The sequence below is a fragment of the Ambystoma mexicanum genome, chromosome 2q (genome assembly GCF_040938575.1).
Source record: "Ambystoma mexicanum isolate Mex_15411 chromosome 2q, UKY_AmexF1_1, whole genome shotgun sequence".
Lineage (NCBI taxonomy): Eukaryota > Metazoa > Chordata > Amphibia > Caudata > Ambystomatidae > Ambystoma > Ambystoma mexicanum.
Genome location: NC_090924.1, coordinates 717,792,032 through 717,813,816, shown reverse-complemented (window position 1 = coordinate 717,813,816; position 21,785 = coordinate 717,792,032). Strand labels below are relative to the sequence as shown.

General features: G+C 49.8%; 1 protein-coding gene across 1 annotated transcript in view; it reads left to right on the top strand.

Annotated features, from left to right (window-relative positions):
* PAXIP1 (PAX interacting protein 1) overlaps window positions 1–21,785 on the top strand; it is a 584,896-nt gene that overhangs the window by 429,606 nt on the left and 133,505 nt on the right. The window contains exon 15 of the mRNA XM_069647937.1: window positions 13,098–13,200. Within this exon, the coding sequence (XP_069504038.1) occupies window positions 13,098–13,200 (103 nt within the window). The remainder of the gene's footprint in view (window positions 1–13,097; window positions 13,201–21,785) is intronic.

The window sequence follows — 21,785 nt, the reverse complement described above, 5'->3', positions numbered from 1 at the left end:
ATACTGGAAAAACATCAGGAAGCCCCTCATACTACCCTCCAAGGGGTCAGCGACACGGCAAAGCCAGAGGCCCCAATCCTAGAGGAGCCACAGCCTCCGGTCAGAAAAGACCTTCAAATCCAGGTCCCCTCCCATGTCACCCCGGTCGGGGGGCGCTTAACATCTTTCCTCATGGCATGGGAGGGGATAACTTCAGACCAGTGGGTCATAAAGACGGCCGCCCACGGGTACTGTGTGGAGTTTGCCTGACCTCCACAATTCAGACCACTGCGCTCACGGTGCCTTTCACCAGACCATTTGGAGATCCTGAATCAAGAGGTGGAAGCACTGCTGGGAAAGGACGCCATAGAAGCCGTCCCTATTCTTCAGGTAAACAAGGGTATTTATTCAGTGTACTTCCTTGTACCCAAAAAGGACCTCACCATGCGTCCTGTTCTAGACCTGCACCCAGCAAACAAGTTCGTAAAACCTCATAAGTTTTGCATGGTAACGCTACAGGAGGTAATCCCACTGTTGAAACAGGGGGACTACATGGCAACATTGGACATGAAAGATGCATACTTTATATTTCAATGTTGCCAGCGCACAGAAAATATCTAAGGTTCATGATAGAGGACAGCCCTACCAATTCAAGGTACTCCCCTTTGGCATCGCCCCAGCGCCAAGGGTGTTTACGAAGGTCCTGGCAGTAGCTGCAGCACACCTGCGCAGGTTATCTGTCCCGGTTTAGCCTTACCTCGACGACTGGCTTGTAACAGGGGACTTGTACGACACATGTTTTTTGAAAACCCAAAAAACAGTGGACCTTCTCTTCAGTCTGGGGTTCTCCATCAACGTGAAGAAATCCAGTCTAGTCCCCAGTCAACTAAAACAATTTCTGGGAGCTCTAATCCAGACGAAAGACTGCCTCGTCTTCCCCTCCAACAAGAGGGTTCAGAACATGCTTTTTCACATCCCTCAATATGTAGCCAGTCGTGAGGTGACGGTGCGCAAAGCCATGCGCTTGCTAGGAATGATGGTGTCGTGCATATACTTGGTTCCCGACGTGCGGCTGCGCATGCGTCCCATGCAAGAGTGGCTCAACAGACAGTGGTGTCAGGCCAACGGACAATGGGAAGATCTGGTAGTTGTCTCGCCAGCCCTCGTTCTATCTCTGCAGTGGTGGTCAAGGGGAAGACCTTCACCACCCCTGCAGTGGAAGCCTCTCACGACAGAATCATCTCTCACGGGGTGGGGGAGAGGGCTCACCTGCTTCAGCAGACAGCACATGGTGTGGTCCCCTCAAGTAGCGTCCAACCATATAAATTTACTGGAGCTATTAGCGGTGTTCAAGGCATTAAAGGCCTTTCAGATGCAACTTCAAGGGAAGACAGTGCTGATTCTAACCGACAGCACTACAGCCATGTTTTACCTGAACAAACAAGGGGGCACTCGCTCTCCAGGGCTATTCAAGCTGTCCCAAAACATTTGGATATGGGCTCTCAAACACCAGATGTTTGTTGTCCCAACATGTTCCTGGGGAACTCTAATCTTCTGGCAGACGTGCTCAGCAGAGATGTTCCTCTGCCCGAAGAATACGAATGGCGTCTGCACGAAGACATTGTGTCCAACGTCTTCACAGAATGGGGCTTCCCAAAGCTCGACCTGTTCGCAACCCGGGGAATGCCCAATGCCAAGACTACGCCTCCAGGTAACACCACAACCACTCCAAGAGGAACGGTCTCTGGATAACATGCTCTGGGAAATTTGTCTATGCTTCCCCTCCCCCCCCCAACTCCCCTTCTCAACAAGATGCACCAGGAACCAGTTACCATGATACTGGTGTCCCCCATGTGGGCCCGCCAACCCTGGTTCGTTCATCTGATGGAAATGTCCCTCTCCCCACCAGTAAATCTGCCCTGCCCGTACAACATGTTGTCTCAGGACAGAGGGGAGACCCTACATCCATGCCCACAAACTCTGAACTTAGCAGCCTGGCTCCTGAGGTCATAGAGTTTGGACACCTACAGCTCCCTCAGAGGTGCATGGAAGAGAAGCTAGAAAACCGTTATTGCTATGCCAGCAAATGGAAACGTTTTGTCATCTGGTGTAATTCCAAGGGCGTCAGTCCCATCGATTGCTCACCCACACACATTGTGCTGTACCTTACCTATCTGTTAGACACTGGGTTGGTCTTCAATTCCCTAAAGGTTCATCTGGCTGTGCTCTCAGCCTACACCACATCACAACAAAAGGTGTTGTGTTGGAAGATACCAGTGAATACCAGTGAATAAGGCCTGTATCTTCGTTAAGAGGATTTATCCTCCCATCTCCCACCCAGCTACTGGATGGGATCTAAATGTGGTTTTAACCAGGCTCATGGGATCTTCTTTGAGCCAATGCATAAAGCTAGTCTAAAAGACCTGATTTATTAGACAGCCTTCCTAGCGGCTATCACTTCTATTAGAAGGGTTAGCGTACTACAGGCACTTTCTGTTCTAGACCCCTTTGTTACAGTCCACAGGGATAAGGTGGTTCTGCGCACTCTCCCCAGATTTGCTCCTAAATTCATCTGGAAGTTCCATGTGAACCGATCGACTGAACTACCTACCTTTTTCCAGAATCCCAATAGCATGGCCGAAAGAAGCCTCCACACAATAGATGTGCGCAGGGGAGTCATGTTCTATCTGGAAAGAACTAAACCACTGAGGAAAACAAACCAATTTTTAGTTTCAGTGGCGGCTGGTAGAGATGGGGATCCTGTCTCCAAATCAGCTATTTCAACGTTGTTGTTAAATGCATCACACTATGTTACACTCTTGCTAAGACAGAACTGCCCTTCAAGCCTAGAGCACATTCTACCCGGGGCACTGGGGCATCCATAGCGTTCATTGCAAATGTTCCCCTAGAGTCAATTTGCAAAGCGGCAACCTGGAGTTCTGTACACACCTTTACAAAACACTATTGCCTAGACACTCGTTCTAGGTATGATTCTCAGGTGGGACAAGCAGTACTAAGACGCCTTTTCTCTGCTGTTCCTTCTCACAACCCACCTCCAACTCTGGGTACTGCTCGCTAGTCTATGCACAGCATGTTAGTCTAAGCAGATTACCGTAATAGCATTTCTGATGATTGTGTCTGCTTAGATTCACATGCGCCCTCCCTACCTTCCCGCTTGGGGTGGAAGGAACATAGACGTCTTACTACTATCTCTCTTTATGTACTCACTCACTATAGCCTTGGGCTCCCTCCATAGCAGAAAAAATACAATCGGTGGGACCTCTGCGCGTGAGGGATTTTGGGTACAGTACATGTCACGATAGGGATAGTGTTCCAGACATTCCTATGCCGGCGTCCCCTTTGGGACCCCGAAAGACGAGATGCAATACTCCGCGGTTACCACTGGATGTCGGACCATATGCACAGCATGTGAATCTAAGCAGATACAGTCATCAGAAATACTATTACGGTAAGTAATGCATGTCATTGTAATAGTGATCACAAATAAGTGCTAATACTGACCTCAAATGACATCACTCAGTGTGTTGGAATATGTTTTGCACAAGAAAAGTTTACTCACCTACTTGATTGCTCTTGTTGAACTGAATCCTAACTTTCATATTAATGTTACTATTAGTTCCTTTTTAAATATTGTCTAATTATCCTTGTGTATATATAAATATATATTTATACTATAACTTTAAGCGTGTAAGCGTTTACTTGGATACCTGTATGTACAGCTCACATTACCCCTCTTAAGATAAGCCAGGCTGCTCAGTCACTCTACCAACTTATGTAGTACAGGTCTATATTAAAAGGTGGGTTACCTAATGCCAAGAGATGACTCTTGTAAAGTCCCACTCCAGTTGGACTCTACGAATTCGTACTTAACAAGAAGCAATTTGAGTTCCATTAGTCACAAAAGATGCCACAGAGTCTGGAGTAAAGTCTCGAAGACTGACCCACTAAAGGCAATATATTGCAGTTATCGATTGTGTCTACTAATGACTTATCAATCAAGGAGCAGACCATTAATATTGTTTTACATCCATAGACCAATAAAGCAGTAAGTTAACCTGTGACGAGTATATTTATATTTACGGTTTCCCTACCCTTTCAGTAACATTTTCTTTGCGTGGTAGGTTGCTTCTAAAACGTGCTGCCTGTGAAATGCACCCACTGGAAACTCAACAGGGGATGTTAAAACTACAGATCTTTCCCTAAATTTACTTGTATTGCCCACTAAGACCCCCCTGCCCCATAATGGTTGGGCACTATCGACCAGCTAAAAAGGATGAGACAGACTTCATTGTTGGTTGGAAATCCCACTATTTACCCTATGTGGAAGCCCTCTCTCATTTTGCTGACCTTTATGGCATTTGGACATTTTTCTCCCTGCTAGACTGCATCAACGCCTGACTGAGTGTGGCTCAGTATATATGTGCTCTGCCTTAAGAGTGAAGTCCTTTTGATACCTAAAAAGGTATCCCATAGTGTGTGCCTCCCTCTGTTAATCATGTGGATAGGGTGGTGTTGACATAATTACCTATTTGTTTATTATATTTATATAGCGCACTTGACCCAGAGGTATCTGGGTGCTTTGAAGTACAGATACATGATAATGGCAGTCTCTTAGACAGAGGGTGGAATACATACAGTCATGAAGCTATGACTCATTGGCACGGTTCAGTGCATGCATTAGTAGTGGAGAAGAGCAAGAGCAGTAGTTACATGCATCAGTGATAGACAAATACAGGAGGTAATTTGTTTACACAAAAGTACAATACAGTGGTGGTTAGTTCTTACTGAGTATCCAGCATATGAGACTTCGCCTGAATTTTTCAAATGTATGAATGGCCCTAATGTTAGCTGGAAGTGAGTTCCACAGTTGAGAGGCCATGACCGGGAAACTGGATCTGCCGGATATTTTAAGGTTAAACCTGGGAACTGTCAGACAGGATGTATCAGTGGATCTGGCGATACGTGTGGAGGATCGCCAGGTGAATTTTTCTGGGAGATAGGGCGGGGGCGCCATGTGATGCAGTGCTTTGAAGGTAAGACATAAGGATTTGAGTTTAATTTTTTCATTTATGGAGAGCCACTTGTGTTGTATCCTAGTTGCTGATAAATGTTCATTAAAGGGTATGGTTAGGGCAGCTCTAAGAGCGCTATTCTGCAATGTCTGCAGTTTGTTGATTACTGTTTTGTTGGCGCCTAAGTATAACCTGTTACAATAGTCCAATTTAGAGCCTATGAGAGCTCTGGCTAATGTGAGAGAGCTTTTGGAGGATAGCATTGGTCTGCAGGCTCTGATCAGTTTGCCTGTGTAGGCGGTAGCAGAGGAGGTCATTGTCATGATCTCTGCTTCCAAAAGATCAGGACTTGCCTGACTCCCTTGGAAGCAGACCCATAACCCCGGTTCCGAGTGCCAGCCAGTCCCAATTGGGACCTTTTGGACCCTGTCCTGGCGCCAGTGGCACCAGGCTCATAAAGATGCCCAGTCCCAGCGCTGGAAGCGCCGGGCTCATAATGCTTGGGTGGACTTACCTGCAGCAGACCATGCTGCTTACTTACCTGCCAGTTGAACCCCTGATCCTCTTCTGTTTGGGACTACTTTTCCTGTTGGGTGGGGCAGGAGCCACTCCCTAGGTTCAGAACACTGGAACTCTTCTGGAAAGCAGGAACTCTTTTCTTACCTAGGCGTGGCTGTGGAAGGAGACACCTAAGCACTACAGGAGGCTATTTAAACCACACCCGATGGATGAATCTTGCTTTGTGTTATTCTGCATTCTCTGCAGCAGAACGCGCATCGTGTCTTCTGCTTCTGATCCTGGGCCTAAGGGAACAAAGGCTTACCAGCCTGGAATCCAGTCTTTAGCAGCACCTGTAAAGACAAAGAAAGAACAGGTTAGCACTACGGTCTTCAGTGGCAGCGCATCTCTTACCTGGTCCATCGGCTGTCACCAACGCCTCGCGCTGCATTCCGGCATCTGAAAGACAAAAGAAGGTGCGTTTAAAGACATTGGGCAACTTTATTACTCACGTGCCATTACTCCTTCCCACGCCGAATCCAGTGGGTATTCCAGCACCCTTCAGCTTCTCTAAAGCTCCGAACTTGTACCTGCAAGATAAAAGGGACAGTTAGTGTGCATCGTGAAGCAGGCTACAAGCGCTTACTTACGTGCTTCCAGGCGCTTCTATTCCTCACGCGGGTTCGATCCTCAACTCTCATCAGCCCGCCATCCGCCATCGCCGGAACCCTGCAAAACAAGAGATATCATTACAAAAGACTTTTAAGACATTTGAAGTGCCCAGAACTTACCGTTCGTGCAGTTAACGACGGATAGCAGTCCTCTGAGGTCAAGAGGCCTGCACCCTTATCCAGTGAAGAAACTGGTTACAGCACCCTGCCCAGAGGCAGATGGAGAGCTCGGTGTTCACTTACCTAAGGTGAGGGCGTTAACCTTTGGGGTTCTCCAGGAGAAGAGAAAGGGAAGAGGAGAGAGGCACCCAATAACCCCAGTTCATTAATCCCATATTTTCTATCTGCAGACATCTTACTCTTCGAGTCAGACATACAGTGCACAGAGGTCCAGCCCAAAGAGCCAACCGTGTGTTACACATCACCTTTGAAGATACGGCATTCACCCAGTCAAGACCGGCGCCTCTGCGGGAATCAGGTGAGCGTTACAGTCATATTGACTTGTTTGTTAAGGTTGGAAGTGGCATCTAGATGGAATCCAAGCGTTTTTACTACTTTGGCAATTGGGATATTGTTCCCGTCTGTTAAATATGTTGTAGGTCGGTCCAAGTTTAAGTTAGGTGTGGAGCCAACTAACATTAGTTCTGTTTTCTCATCGTTCAGGCACAGGCCATGGGTGGCCATCCATGCCTGAATGATGGTGTAGATTTCTTTTATCCTGAGTACATCTATGTCATAGGAACCTGTAAGGGGTAGGAGTATCTGCGTGTCATTTGCATAGTTGCTGTAGGTGACACCCAGACGATCCAGTTTGTCAAACAGTGGCTTTGTAAAGATGTTATACAAAGTGAGAGAGACGCAGGACCCTTGGGGCACACCGCAGGTGATCGGTATGGGGTCTGCTGCTGCGGTTGGAGAGAAGACTCGCATGGTCCTATTGTTTAGGAACGGTTGTATCCATGTGATAGCCGAGTTGGAGAAGAAGGTTGCCGTTTCTAAGTGTTCACAGAGTACCCTAGGGTCGACCAGGTCAAATGAAAAGTCGAGGAGGAGCAAGACGGCAAAGCCACCTTTATCTTTCAGGTCGCCAATCTGGCTTTTTAAGTCGACAAGGGCAGTTTCTGTCCCATGTTGTGGTCTAAAGCCAGATTGTCTAGAGCCCAGGAGTTTGTTGGCTTCAAGGTAATCCTGGATTTGTAAGTATGCAACCCCATCTAGAATCTTTAGCAGAAAAGGCACAGTAGTGATGGGTCTGTAGTTCGTGGGAATGGTGGGGGTCTAGAGTTTGTTTTTTATGTAGTGGGAGTACCCAGGATTCCTTTAGGTTGCTGGGTTCTACTCCACTAGCGAAGGAAGCATTGATAAGTTTGGTAATGAATGGGGCCAGGTCTCTAGCCGCATCCTTGATAATCTTGGCTGGACAACTATCACCCTTGCAATTGGATGGTTTCAATGAGGCAATGATTTTTTGTACCTCATGTGGAGATACATTAGAGAATTTGAAGCCGTAGGGCAGAGGGGGAGATGGTGGGGGTTTCTGATCTTCTGTAGGGGTTTTAGTAGCTGCTTGTGTGATAAGTAGTTTGCGTTTGTCCGCTATTTTGGTCTGTAGGTTAGTGATTTTGTTAGGGAGTGTGCTTTGCATGTTAGTACACCAACGTTTATCTTTTAGGCACGTGTCTGTAGGAGGGTTGGGTGTCTCCATTTCTCGCAGGATAGTAAAGAGTTCTTTAGTGCTGGAACCTGCATGTTTTATTCTGTTGTTGTAGGTCTCGCGTTTTGTGCGGATAATCTCATTTTTGTATTTGGTGGAAATGGAGATTAAGTTTGTTTTGTTCTCTTGGGAAGGTGTGAGTTTCCAGAGATTTTCTAATGTTTCTTTTTTCAATGCGGATCATTTTCAGGTCAGGGGTGAACCATGAGTTCACATGGGCTCTAGGTTTCCCTTTGCACATTTTGAATGGTGCTACAGAGTTGATGGCTTTAAGCATTGAGGCGTTATATTGATCTACCAGGACGCTGGGGCCACTTGTGGTCGGTAGTACGTTGATGTGCGGGATGACAAGGGGCATAATTGCCTCTGCTGTAATATTCCGTTTATTTCTTGTAGGGTGCTATAGGACATGTTTTGTTGTGGGTTGAGGCCATGATGAGCTCAAACTCGATAAGGTAGTGGTCTGACTAGGTTTGAATCATGACACCCTTTATTGCGATGTAGCAGTTTAAGTCTGCTACCCAGTCAAGAGTCCTTCCTTTCTCGTGGGTGGGTAGTGTAATTTTTTGAGTCAATCCATGTTCAACCAGAGTGTTGGCTAGGGATGTTGCAGGGATATCGTTGGAGTCATTGTAACCTAAGTTGAAGTCTCCTAATATTAGGGTTTGTGAGGTTGTTTTAATATTATCGGATAGTAAGGTTGTTATGTCTGCTTCAGAGGTGTCTGATGGTCATGGAGGTCTATAAATGAGGTGAATAGATGTAGTGATTTTATGTGAGGTTTGTAGCTTAGAGAGGATTTCACAAGAGGATTATGAAGGTGAGGGAACTAGTCTCATATCAAGTGTGTTCCTGAAGATAAGGGCAATGCCTCCTCCTCTGGTAGTGGGTCTGTCAACTCTAATGATGCAATAGTTGTCTGGGATGGCTAGTAGTAGTGAGGGACCTGCTGCTGCGTGCAACCAGTATTCCGTTACAGCTAAGAAATCCAAATTGTTGGATAGTATGGTATCAGCTACATCTGTAGCGTGAGCCACTAGAGACCTTGTGTTAATTAGGGCTCTTTTGTGAGGCTGTATGGGCTTGGCTGGTTCTGTATTAGTCAGTTTACTTAGAGTAGGCGTTAGTTGGTTGATTGGCATAGTAGTGTACATTTTCGTTTGTTTAGGAGATACGCGCTTACTGGTATGGGCAAGGTTTAGAGGCCAGAGCCCCTTAAGGTTAGCTGTGGTATTGGGATGATCAAGTCTGGTAAGGTTGCTGTTGAGGACAGGCTGATAATACGGGAACAACCTGGAGCGAAGTCTGGAATTTGAGTTTAGTATTAGGGTTTGAGGCTTGCAAATTAGTGGAGGTATTTATCATACTTCTGTTAAACGTATGCTTGGGAGTCATCTCGTTATTGGTATTCGGAATAATATTAAATAGTTTAGGTAGGAAGTTAGTAGGTTTGATTCTGGCATCCAAGATGGGGATGTTTAGTGCTGGTAAGAATGGGTTGGCCTTAATTCTGTGATCTAAGTTGTTGGGAGGAAGCATGATGCTTTTGGGCTGTGATTCAGTCAATATGAGCCAAAGGGCGGAAAGAATGAGAGCAGGTAGTAGGAGAGTTACGGTGTGTGGGAAATGCATAGTGCACTAAGTGAAACCAAGTGTGCGTAAGTGCACTGTGGGCAAGGCCTCAGCAGAGAGGGTGAGCAAGGGTGGTGGCCGGCTAATGCGGAATGGGTTTAGAATAGGCTAAACATAATAAAAGTTGACTACATTCACTATAATAGTATAACGCTGGGCTAGTCCGAGGAGTATTCCGTTGGTCTAGATTGGTCAGAGTGGGTAGTAGGCTAGGTAGACAATGTTATGGTCATAATATACAAAGTAGGCTGCTCTAGATAATGGTGAGCATGTAATGGTGCCTACTCATGGCTAGTATAAGTTCACTTTTTCACTAGTTCAATGGGTAAGCTCGGTTACCGTAGAATTACTTGGTTAACTTAGAAACAGAAAAGGCTAAGTCGAAGATGGTATGAGCTAAATGCTTCGTACAATGCAATCAGATGGTATGGAAATGCAATGTTAATACAGTGCTAAGATCAGGTTACAAGCTGGCACACCATATATGCAGGATAGATGCAAGAGCAGTCAATTGGGTGCAAAGTACAGTGTTGGGATGGGTTACAACAGGTATTGAGCGTTAGACTGTACGATACCTATGAGTGGTACTGAATGAGGTGGGTGGGGGTACTCGCGCGCGATTTACCCGGGTGCTTCAGTGAATAAGTTTGGCCATATATAGAGTTCGAGCAGTTTTGGCGATGAAAGTTCAGCCTCGTACAAGAAGATTGAGAGAGTACTAACAGGGCGAGTTCCGTTGAGATCAGGGGCTAACGGGGCCTTTAGCTGGCGTTCAGAGCCGGCTTTTCCGCCTGCCGGTGGATGTTGGGCATTCAAATAGAGAATACGTTGCTTGGCAACTCTCTGGAAGCTCAGCCTCGCTTTCGCGCCGCGACGCGCCTGACATTTTGCTTTCTTTTTTAATATCTGTGCGATGCGCAAAACTGCTCCTAGGGCTGGGGGTTGCAGTATCAGCAGGGTGACACTGGATACTGCTGCATGCGGGGTCACTGGCCACTTCTCAGCCAAGTAGGCAGCATTCTTTTCCGGGGAAAGTGCTGTGCTTTCAGCAGGCGCGGGCTGCGCTGTTGGGGCCGAGGGGGTCGCGGGAGGTCTCAGGTTGCAGCAGGTCTCCTGGAAGAGGGGTTTGGGGGCTCCTGCCCTCTCCACCCAGATGGAAATAGTGTAAAAGGATTCCATACGGTGGAATCCATTTTACCTGGTGGATCCTTTTAAGCCGCCCTCCTACACTTCACAAAATGGAGGTTTGCCTCGAAGACCCGAGGGGTCACAGGACCGTCTCTTGTCCCTCTTTGTGTATGTGAGACGTGTGGCCATCTTTGGCCACTTGGTGCCTGTATCCTAGGGCTGAGGGCAGTGATCGGCCTGAAACCAGTTCTGAATGCCATATGCAGCTCCTGCAGTGGTGCAGCGACCATTGGACAGATCAAGCTTTAGACCTCCGCCCACCCCAACAATTTGGTTTATGTTCTCTTGTCCTTGCTGACCTATAGAGCCATGGCAGGACAGGATAGGACAGGACATAAACATTAAACAGTGCCGCGGCTGCACAGTTAACGTAGGCCCAACAATTATTAATCTAAAGCATTTAATTGTTAGCTGCATTTGTATGCATACATTTTTAGTCACTTGAAATTGTGATGGGGTGTTAGTACTTGCATGTCAGTGGAGCAATTGAAATGGTATGGGCAACGGGACCGCTCATTCTCATGTTAGTCATTAAGTGTGGTTTCAGATGTTTAGGAATGTGAACTGCGTGCACAATTGAAGCTGCACTAGAATAGCCTGATTAGAATGTGCAAAGAAGATACCCCCACAGAAGTAAGTTTGTCCCTCCCCCCAGTCTCCGAAGTAAGCCCCTTGCCCAAAATGTGAAGGGTTAGCCTCCCTCTTCCCTTTTTAGACTAGTTGCACACCTGGATGTCTAGGATAGTGTGGATTCACTTCATTTGTGTGCCCTTCCTGAGTGCATGGGTGTTCTTGAAGGGGGAAGCGGGGGGTGTTCTGCCATTGGCTGAAAACCCCTCTGTTTGAATTACGTGTATGAGCGGGTATTGTTGTCACTCACTGCGTTCCTTCACTTGAATGGTAATCAGTGGGTCTTTTTCACATCACCAAGAATCTCATGTGGACTTCACTCCAGAAACGGCTCTTTTGGACACTGTCACAGAAGGTAACGGATGCCATCGGTGTCTTGCCAACCTTTCAGGCCTAGTGTTGTGATTTAACTGATTGCATTTTCCATTCTAAGAGACTCTTTACTGAATTCTAAGAACTGTTTTGGAAAAAAAACTGTTTTACTTTTCTGTTAGTGTTGCACATGTATTTATTTATATAGCGACAATATGGCCCGGATGCATAAGGGCGCTACACGTAACAATAAACACAGTCACAAACATACATCACAGAATTAAATACATTTCAAGGGGGAGGACAAGAAGAATGCAACAGTAATTTAAAAGAAAGACCATTATTTTGAACTAATTGAGCACAATTCTTAACTTGGAGGTGGATGACACATTGGTCAGATTTTTACATAAACTCAGAAATGAAGCGAGGCTGATCTGACCACAGCCTATGATAATAGTCTGCATTAGTCCCGGGGCACCATTCCTTAATGTGCATCCTTCGCTAAAGCCCCATCCCCTGACACAGCCAGGGCCACTTTGGTGTATACCCAAGACGAGACCTTGTTTCTGTCCGCCTCTCCGGTTTCACATTTGTTTGGCAAAGTTTGCTTACCTTTTAGTGTAGTGTTCTATTTCTTTTATTTTCCTATACACCAATATTTTCATATGAATATGCTGAGTGGACATTCTCTCATTTGGGACGAATGAAAAATATGTACTGTAATTTGTTTAAACACCCCACTCCACCTCCTGAGAGGTAGGGTTGGGCTACTTTGCCTAACTGCCACTGAAGGAGCCTGGTGCACTTGACTGAACCGCTGGTTCTCCATAAGCAAGTTAGTCCTACTTAAAGATCTTCCTAACACTGAGTCAGGCTTCTCCTCTTCCCTGTATCCTCACATTAGCTGAGTTAAGTAGTCCAACTGCCTACGTCACTAGATTTAGTCAGCAAAAGTGTGCTGTTAAAAGTGGAGAGTCAATTCAGTTAACTTGGAAGACACTCTCCTAGTGACCAATGTATTTGCGTTCTGAATTTACATGTTTGTCGTTTAAGCGTAGAATCCTATCGGGTGATTCATTTTTAAATCGCTTAATTCGCTCGAGTTGTATGAAGGTGTTATGTGACTGCAAGTACAAAAACTTTTTTTAGGAGTGAATTCATTTCTTGCTTCCACTTGCTGCTTTGACAGTGCCATTTAAACCACTTGGGTTCCATCTATTTCTTAGTCTATTAAATCTTGTTTGCTTCTCAATTCAAGTGATGTTTAATGGGACTAGACTATTATAAAGTGTGTTTAACCGACATTTCCATTTAAATCTTCTTAATCAGAACGTATCAAAAGTAGTATCTGATTGAGCATCTTGTCATGATTTCCCCATTGTATTTGATCATTGAATTCATTATACAGTGAACTAAATTCTGGTAAAATGTCTTGTGTAGGATTGAAGACATGCCAACACCAACGAAAAAGTTAGCACCAGAGTTAACACCTTTAGTGCTGTTCACAGGATTTGAACCTTCACAAGTACAACAGTACATTAAGGTAAACATTGCATGCTCTTTATTGCTGTGAAAGTGTTTTTTTGTATGAATTCTATCCTGTAATATTTCAGATTTGATTTGGTGATATCCTGATTGTTGTTGTTAAACATTTACTCTAAAATGCAGGGAGAATCCTTTACCAATATGCATTTATAGCCCGCAGCTGTAATAATACAATGGTTGATCTAAGCCATTCTCCAGCATGGGGGTCTGGCATGGATTCACATGCTCATGAATATTCCCCATAGTCAGGTTGGGAATCCTTGGTAAAGAAAAAATAAGTTTCAGTTTCACTGCTCAACTGTCTTTCTCCTAACAACCAATCACTGGTCTCTGGGTCATACTGCCCTCAGCCAATGACTGCCCTCTACCTAAGCCCCTGTCTGGCAGCCATCTTCAGATTTTTACCGCACTTTAGTGGTGGGAGTCCTCGTGATTAGCTCTTTGGCTTTTTACTGCGTTTTACGCTTTTTCTTAGAGTTTATTCTATTTTTCTGGTCAATCGAGCCTCACGCTCCAACGATCCATCATCCGACTAACGGGGACCCGTTTTTCGCACTTTTCTAGGCCCCTCAAGGGCGATTTTTCATAGAGTTCCCTTCTTGGAGGATTCCGGAAGATTCTATGAGGCCTACTCCGCGTGGACATGGCTGAAGATAAAGGAGACTGGACTCCTCTGTTCAGGATCTGCCCTGGATGTGGACTAGGAAACATTTTCCTGGACGATGGGCACTCTCTGTGCCCTTACCGCCTACATTCCGACCAAATGCACGTGGAAGAGGCCTGTGCGTTCTGCAAGGATATGGTGCCTCCCACCATGAAGGACCGTCGCAAGCAGCTCTCCGAGTGGCTCCGGACGAAGACCCCGGCTGCGGGTGAGTCCCGGCAGCAAGCCTCACCCAGCAAGAGGAAATCGGTGCCGTCTTGTAAGACCTTTGAGGGTGCTCTGGCGACGGGGGCCCAACATAAGACACAGCACCGCCCTAGCCATCGTGGCACGTTATGACAGCGAGCTATGGTTCAAAATCGCCCCCTTCCTGACAAGAGAGCGTAAGCGCTGGAGATCCTGCAGGAAGGCGAGGTGGCATCGGACCATGCCATCACAGTGGCCACAGACATCGCAGACATGGGATTCCACCAGATGGGCAACAACGTTTGCGTTTGTCGGCGGGGTTGGTTGAGGGCCACTAGCTTCCGCCAGGATGTACAGTTGAGGGTGTTGGACATGCCCTTTAACGGGGACAACTTATTCAGCAAGACTGTAGACGAGTCTCTTCAGGTCATCAAGGCGGATACCGAGACTGCTCGTGCTGTGGGCACGCTCCAGCAGCAATGGCCGTCCTTTCTGGCCTCCAGAGGAAAGTCCCATGGTTCCTCCAAAGGTTTCGGGGGTGGCTCATCATCCTATCGTCAACCACCCCGCTCGTCGGCCCAGGAAGCCTACAGGGGCCGCAGCAAGTCCGGAGGAGGTCGCTGTCGTCGCCAAGGTCCCCAATGTGGTGCCCCCACGGCGAAGCAGGATTGAACCGGCAGTGATGTCGAGCCCCTACCCGCGCACCCCGGTGGGAGTCCGGCTGGCGACCTTCGTCAGTGTGTGGAAATCAATCTCCAGCGACCGTTGGGTGCTGGACTCACTGGCCCACGGGCACACCCTGCAATTTCAGCAAAAGTGTCAGCTCATTCCACCGGTGGCCAGGCAGGAAAACCACGTCCGTCAACTTCTTCTGGAGGTACGGGCCATGCTGAAGAATGGCGCGATGGAACTCGTCCCAAAAAGGCTCTGGAGTATACTCCCAGTACTTCCTCGTCAGAAAGAAGACGGGCGGTTGGAGACCCATACTAGACCTCCGCCGCCTCAACAAGTACATCAGGTCCTTGAAGTTTCGGATGGTCACCCTTCAGCACGTGCTGGGACAGCTGGAAGAAAGGGATTTCCTATTGTCGCTGGACCTGGAGGATGACTAGTTCCACATCCCCATTCATAAGGGGCTCCGCAAGTTTCTGCGCTTTGACGTCCAAGGGCAGCATTACCAATTCAAGGCCCTTCCGGTTGAAGTCGGCACCAAGGGTTTTCACCAAGTGTCTGGCGCCAGTGGCAGCGTGGTTGCGCCTGCAGGGCATTCATGTCTACCCCTACCTGGACGATTGGCTCATCCGAGCAAAGTTGAGAGAGACTGCTCTCTAGCACACAGCGAGGACCGTCCGGCTACTCACGGAACTGGGGTTGTCGATAAACATTGCGAAGTCCTGCTTGCGTCCTGCGATGCCACCGCTGTTTCTGTGTCCCGGCTCAACACACTGTTGTGAATGGCGTCCCCATCGGAGGAGAGAATAGCGGCCATCCTGGGCAAGGTACACAGCTGTTGACCCTGAAGGTCGCAAGGGTGAGGTCCATCAAGTCCCTCCTCGGCATGATGTCATGTATATAGCTTGTGCGCCTGTGCCGGCTGCGGATGCGACCACCTCGGGAATTCCTTGATGCCCGTTGGATCCAGGTATCGGGAAGCTTCGAGGACAAGATCACCCTCGACAAGAGTTTTCGTCTTTCAATACGGTGGTGGGGTATCACGCAAGAGGCCTGTGGCTGCCGGAGGAGAAGTCGTTGCACATCAACATTCTGGAGCTACGGGCAGTGTTTTGGGCCCTCAGGTCTTTCCTTCAAGGGCAAGGTGGTGCAGATCTTCACAGACAACACCCACAATGTTTTACATCCGGAAGCAGGGGGGGCACCAGATACCGGTGCTCTCCAAGGAGGCGTAGGGCCTATGGTGAAGGGCTGCCGCCCGGGAGATGTTCCTAGTCCCATTTCATCTGGCAGGAGTGAAGAACACTGTTGCCGACTCTCTCAGCAGGGAGCTGCACTCGTGCCACGAGTGGGAGCTTCAGCAGGACCGAGTGGATCTTCTATTCTGACGATGGGGCAATCCCCAGTTCGATCTGTTTGCGACGGCGACGAACACCAAGTACCGGAGGTTCGCCAGCGGGTTTCCTCAACCGGGGAGCATGGGGGATGCATTCTCTTTCCCCTGGGACGGCCTGTTTATCTATGCGTTCCACCCCCCCCCCCCCCAAACCCCCCCACCCCTGCTGCTGTTGCTTCTGCGACTCCTCAATCAACTCAGATGGTCCCGGGGCAGGATGATCTTCGTCGCTCCGGCGTGGCCGAGGCCGATATGGTACCCGGACCTTCTGGACATGTCAGAGTCCCCTCTAGTCAAGCTTCCGGCGGACGCAGGTCTTCTCACCAGAGAAGGAGGCGCGATTCTGCACCACGACCCAGTGTAGCTGAACTTGTAGGCCTGGCTCCTGCAGCACTACAGTTTGGTGGATACGATCTCCTGGCGGACTGCAAGGAAGTGCTTGCCAAGGCCAGGGCTTCGTCTACACTGAAATGCTACGGACATAAGTGGAAGAGGCTCGCCTTCTGGTGCCGTGCACAGAAACTCAACCCTCTACGGATTACGGCTCCGCAGGAGCTGCCGTACTGTCGCTGGCCAAGGCAGGGTTGGCTCATGCTTCCATCAAGGTTCATCTAGCGGCTATCTCCCTCTACACCAGAACTCCGAGGCGGTCGTCGTTATGGTCACACCGCCTGGTCAAGAAATTCATAAAAGGACTTTTCTGTTTGTTCCCGCCTGTGAAGGCTCCAGCCCCAGCGTGGGAGCTCAATGTGGTGCTGACTAGGCTCATGGGTCTCCTGTTTGAGCCTATGCATTCGGCACTGATGAAGTTTTCATCGTGGAAGACAGCGTTTCTTGTGGCCATCACCTCTGCACAACGAGTGGGAGAGATCCAGGCCCTCTCTGTAAACCACCTTACTTGACATTCCACGAGACAAGGGTGGTGCTACGGACGCACCCCTCCTTCATGCCCAAGGTGCCGTCGGACTTCGATCTCAACGAGCCCTTGGTGTTACCTGTTTCCTTCCCGTCGCCTGCTGAGAGGACTTTGTACTCGCTGGATGTTACTAGAGCGCTGAAGTTCTACATGAACTGCACAAAGTGTTTTCGGAAGACATCACAGCTGTTTGTGAACTTTGGCCCTGTGAACCAAGGGAAGGCCCTCTTCAAGGCTTCCATTTCCAGGTGGCTCTCCGGCTGCATCACCCATTGTCACCGGTTGGCAAACCAACAGTTGCTTGGCCGTGTGAGAGCCCATTTGACCATAGCGATCGCTGCAACTACAGCGTTCCTGTCTGGTGTGCCCCTGCTGGACATCTGCAGGACTGCTACGTGGAGGTCGACGCACATCTTCACGAGATTCTACTGCGTCGACGGGGATTCCACGGAGGAGTTCCGAGTCGGCCAAGCAGTGCTGCGCAACCTGTTTGCTTGAAGGTGAGCCTGGTGAGGAGGAAAGAGATCCTTAATGTTGAGATGCTTAATGTTGAGCCCTTGCCACCTCCCGTGGTTGTGCATGTGTACTGCTGTGTATTCTTTATTCATGAGCATGTGAATCTATGCCAGACCCCATGCTGGAGAAGGAACAAGTTACTTACCTGTAACTGTTGTTCGAGGGGATTGGGTCCTCTGACGTATTCCAGATCTATGACAGGTAATGTCCACAGCTGTGCTGCTTCGGAAAATCTTTGGCGTCTGCGTCCTGCATCGATGACGTCGATGCGCCGTCCCCAAGGACGACCTCCGACGACCGACGTCACCCGATGTGATAAGTAGGACGCACGACGCCCATAGCCTCAGTTCCGTTTTTTCCGTGAACGTGTTCGCTTCGTGAATCTCGGTACGCCTTGACTCTTTGGAGTTTGCTCTTTTCAATTCTCGGTTCGTTGAACCTGTTCGGTTTTTTGTGAAGTCCTGTTCGTGGCGATGTCTACTTCGTCTTCAACCCCGCGTCCGGGCTTCAAGAAATGCGGGGACTGTGGGTCCAAGATGTCGGTCACGGACTCGCACAACGCCTGCCTCTGGTGCCTCGGGGAGGCCCATGATACGGACGACTGTGTCGACTGCCAGTCGCTCACGGCAAAGGACTTTCGGGAACGCAAGAAGAAGCTGTCGGTAGGTCGGGTGTCTAAGCCCCGGAAGTCGAGGTCTGCGGGGCTTTCGACGGATGACTCGAGGGGCAACTCTCTGCGTCATAGTCGGAAGTCCAGTGGGTCTCCTTCCAGGAGTCGGTCTCGCCACTCCTCCGCCTCTTTGAGGCATTCCCGGAAGCGCCGGCATCGGTCGCCTTCCCCGTCCTCTTCCGAGGACTCTGCCCATTGGCGGGTCACTTATCCCTCCATGCAAGCAACACCGGAGGAATGGGCTTCCTTCGGAAAGCAGATGCTAGCGATTCTTGAATCGCAGGGCACCGGTCCGTCCGCACCTGAGTGGGGTCGGTCGGCACCGGTCGAGAGACACCGCTCGTACGCCTTCTGGCTCGGGTGATCGGCACGGCTCGCGGGAGAGGTCCCGCTCGGACAAGGGTAGCTGTTCTCGCCATACCCGTTCCAGGTCCCGGTCCTCGACGCGCTCGAGACCGCGTGAGCCTGTGCTGTCTTCAAAGAAGACGTCGACGCCTGAGGCGCCGAGATCGTCGAGAAACACGGTCGGAGCTCCGGCTTCGAGGCCTGTGTCGACGCCGCCGATGCTGGCAGCTCTGCAGCTGACGTCGACGCCGATTTGCGCGACTCCTTTCGAGGCGGTGGTATCGGAGGGGCCCCGTGGTACGGGGTTAGCCTCTAGAAAGGCTCTGGCTAAGGTCAGGCACTGCTTTGGTCCCCAGTTGTCTTCCTCTCCCCGCCTGGAGTACATTTCAGAGGGTGATGAAGGCTCTGATGACGGCTTGGTTCCGGTTACGGTACCAGATGAGCTTATCTCGGGCCATAGCCAGTTTGATGACCTGAGGCAGTAACTGCATGATGCCAGTGGACTGGACACCTCTCCGGAGGTGGAGTTTTGTAGGCGGGAGCCTGGGACACATGCTGATTCTTCATATTGGCGCCTTATGTCTCAGGTCACCGAGTACTTGGGTTGGTCAGCTCCCCCAGGGGAGTTCGTTCAGGATGATCTCACGGACATCCTTGATCTTGGTCCCCCCACTGACCCGGTTTTGCCGTTTCATATGGCTCTGCAGAGAAGGGTGGCGGCGGCTTGGACTGCTATCCGGAGAGTCTCCCGGCAGTGGGCAAGTCTTTGTCGCGAAAATACTGTCTAGCCAGTAGCGACCCCTGCTACTTGTCCAGGCACCCCACTCCAGAGGGTTTGGTGGTGCAGGCAGATACGGCCCCAGCAAAGCAGGCGTCGTATCCTACCATCCCTCCGGATAGGGACAACAAACGTTTTGACGGCTGGGCGAAGAAAGTGTTTTCTTCAGGGGGTATGGCGCTTCAGGCGGCCAACTCCATATGTGCCTTGTCTCGTTTCACACACACTCTGTGGAACTGTGTTGCATTAGCGGCTGAACGTATTCCCGAAGGGGACGAACAGGATGGTTTCCTTGATATGGTTCAGGATGGCAAGGATGCCATGTGTGAGGCCGTTCAGTCGGGTTTGGACATGGCAGGTTGTGTCAGCCGGTCCCTGGCGGCGAGCACGGTAATACGCAGGTTTGCGTGGTTGTGGAAGTCTGGGTTCGCTCCTGATGTGCAGTCCCGGCTCCTCAACATGCCCTTTGACGATGAACACCTTTTTGGCAGCAAGGCTGACGAGAGCCTTGAGAGGTTGCAGACCTCCAAAGCTGCAGCAAAGTCGTTGGGCGCTGCAGTTCCCCAACCTCCGCCTTTTCGTCCTAGGGGACAGCAATGGAGGGCGGTTCCTTTCGCTATTACTCATCCTTCAGTAAAGCGAGAGGAGCTAGCAGTCAGAGGCCACCGTAAGAGTGCCAGAGGTGGAAATAAGGGTACTCGATGTGCCAAGGCCGCTCGGGCAGTTGCCTCTTTGCCCCCAGGCACCGCCGCAGCCGCTACCACTCAGTCATGAGGCCAGGTCCCATGGTTCGCCGGTTGGGGGAAGGCTGGCGCAGCATCTTGTAGAGTGGCAAGCCATTACTTCAGATGTGTGGGTTCTGGAGATCATAACCCACGGCTACTGTCTTCCTTTTCGGCAGAGGCCTCACGGCAATCCACCTGGGAACCTCTCTTTGAAGAGTCCGGATCCGCTCCTTGCGCAGGAAATTCAAGCCCTGCTGGAGAAAGGCGCCATAGAACTGGTTCCTGTAGCGGAGAGGAACAAGGGATGGTATTCCCCTTATTTTTTTATTTCGAAGAAAGACGGGGGATTTAGACCCATCATGGACTTGCACGGTTTGAACAAACTCCTCCGGAAGGACAAGTTCAAGATGGTTACTCTCTCTCAAGTCCTCCAGGCCCTTCAACTTCAGGACTGGTTGGTGTCTCTCGACCTCAAGGATGCTTACTTCCATGTGCCGATCCATCCCAAGCACAAGAAGTACCTCAGATTCGCGGTTGGCGACTCACATTTTCAGTTTCCGGTCCTGCCGTTCGGATTGACCTCCGCCTGAGGGTTTTCACCAAGCTCATTGTGGTGGTGGCAGCCCATCTCAGGAAAGGGGGGGGGATTCACATCTACCCCTACCTGGACGATTGGTTGATCAGGGGGAGATCTCCCGAGCAAGTCCTGGATCATCTGTCCGTCACCTGCCACTCCCTTCACAAGCTCGGCTTCTCCCTCAATTTAAAGAAGTCCCATTTGACACCAACGCAGCGGCTCCAGTACATCGGAGCAGTGCTCGACACATCCCTGGGGCAGTGTTTTCCTCCCCAGGTAAGGGCTCTTCACATTCAGCAGAAGGTGCACAAGTTTCAATTTGCCCAGAATCTCCCAGCGTCCGAGTTCTTGAGACTGCTCGGCCTCATGGCATCCTGCATTCTTCTGGTGCCAGATGCTCGTCTGCGGATGAGATCTTTGCAGTGGGCACTCGAGCTCCAGTGGTCTCAGTCCTCCGGCAGGCTGTCTGACCCTGTTCAGGTGCCGCCCTCGGTCGCCCAGGACCTTCTGTGGTGGGCCGTCGAAGGCAGTCTGATGAAGAGGGCCCCATTTTGGCTGCCCTGGCCGGAGGTGATGATCGTGACAGACGCATCCCTCACGGGATGGGGAGCTCATGCCAACGAGTTTGACAGTCAGCGGTCGTTGGTCTCTGTTGGAGTCCAGACTCCATATCAATCTGTTGGAGCTGAGGGCCGTCAGGCTAGCCCTGAAGGCTTTTCTGCCGACTGTGCGAGGAAAGAGTGTCCTGATTCTAACAGACAACACAGTGGCCATGCACTACATCAACAAAAAGGGTGGGGCAGGGTCACTTCCTTTGTGCAGGGAGGCGATGCAGCTCGAGTTCTGGGCCATCCAGCAGGAAGTTTCGATCTCGGATGTTCATCTGGCCGGAGACGACAACGAGACGGCGGCGCTCTGAGCAGGCAGAGCATGATCTCTCACGAGTGGGAGCTGGCACAGGAGATTCTCCTGGAGATCTTCGCCCTTTGGGGGACCCCTCAAGTGGATCTCTTCGCCTCCAGTGTCAACCGGAAGTGCGAAAGGTTTTGCTCCCGGGAATTTCCTCCAAAAGGAGCCTTAGGAGACACGTTCGTGGTGGAGTGGTCATTCCCACTGCTGTACGCGTTTCCTCCAGTCC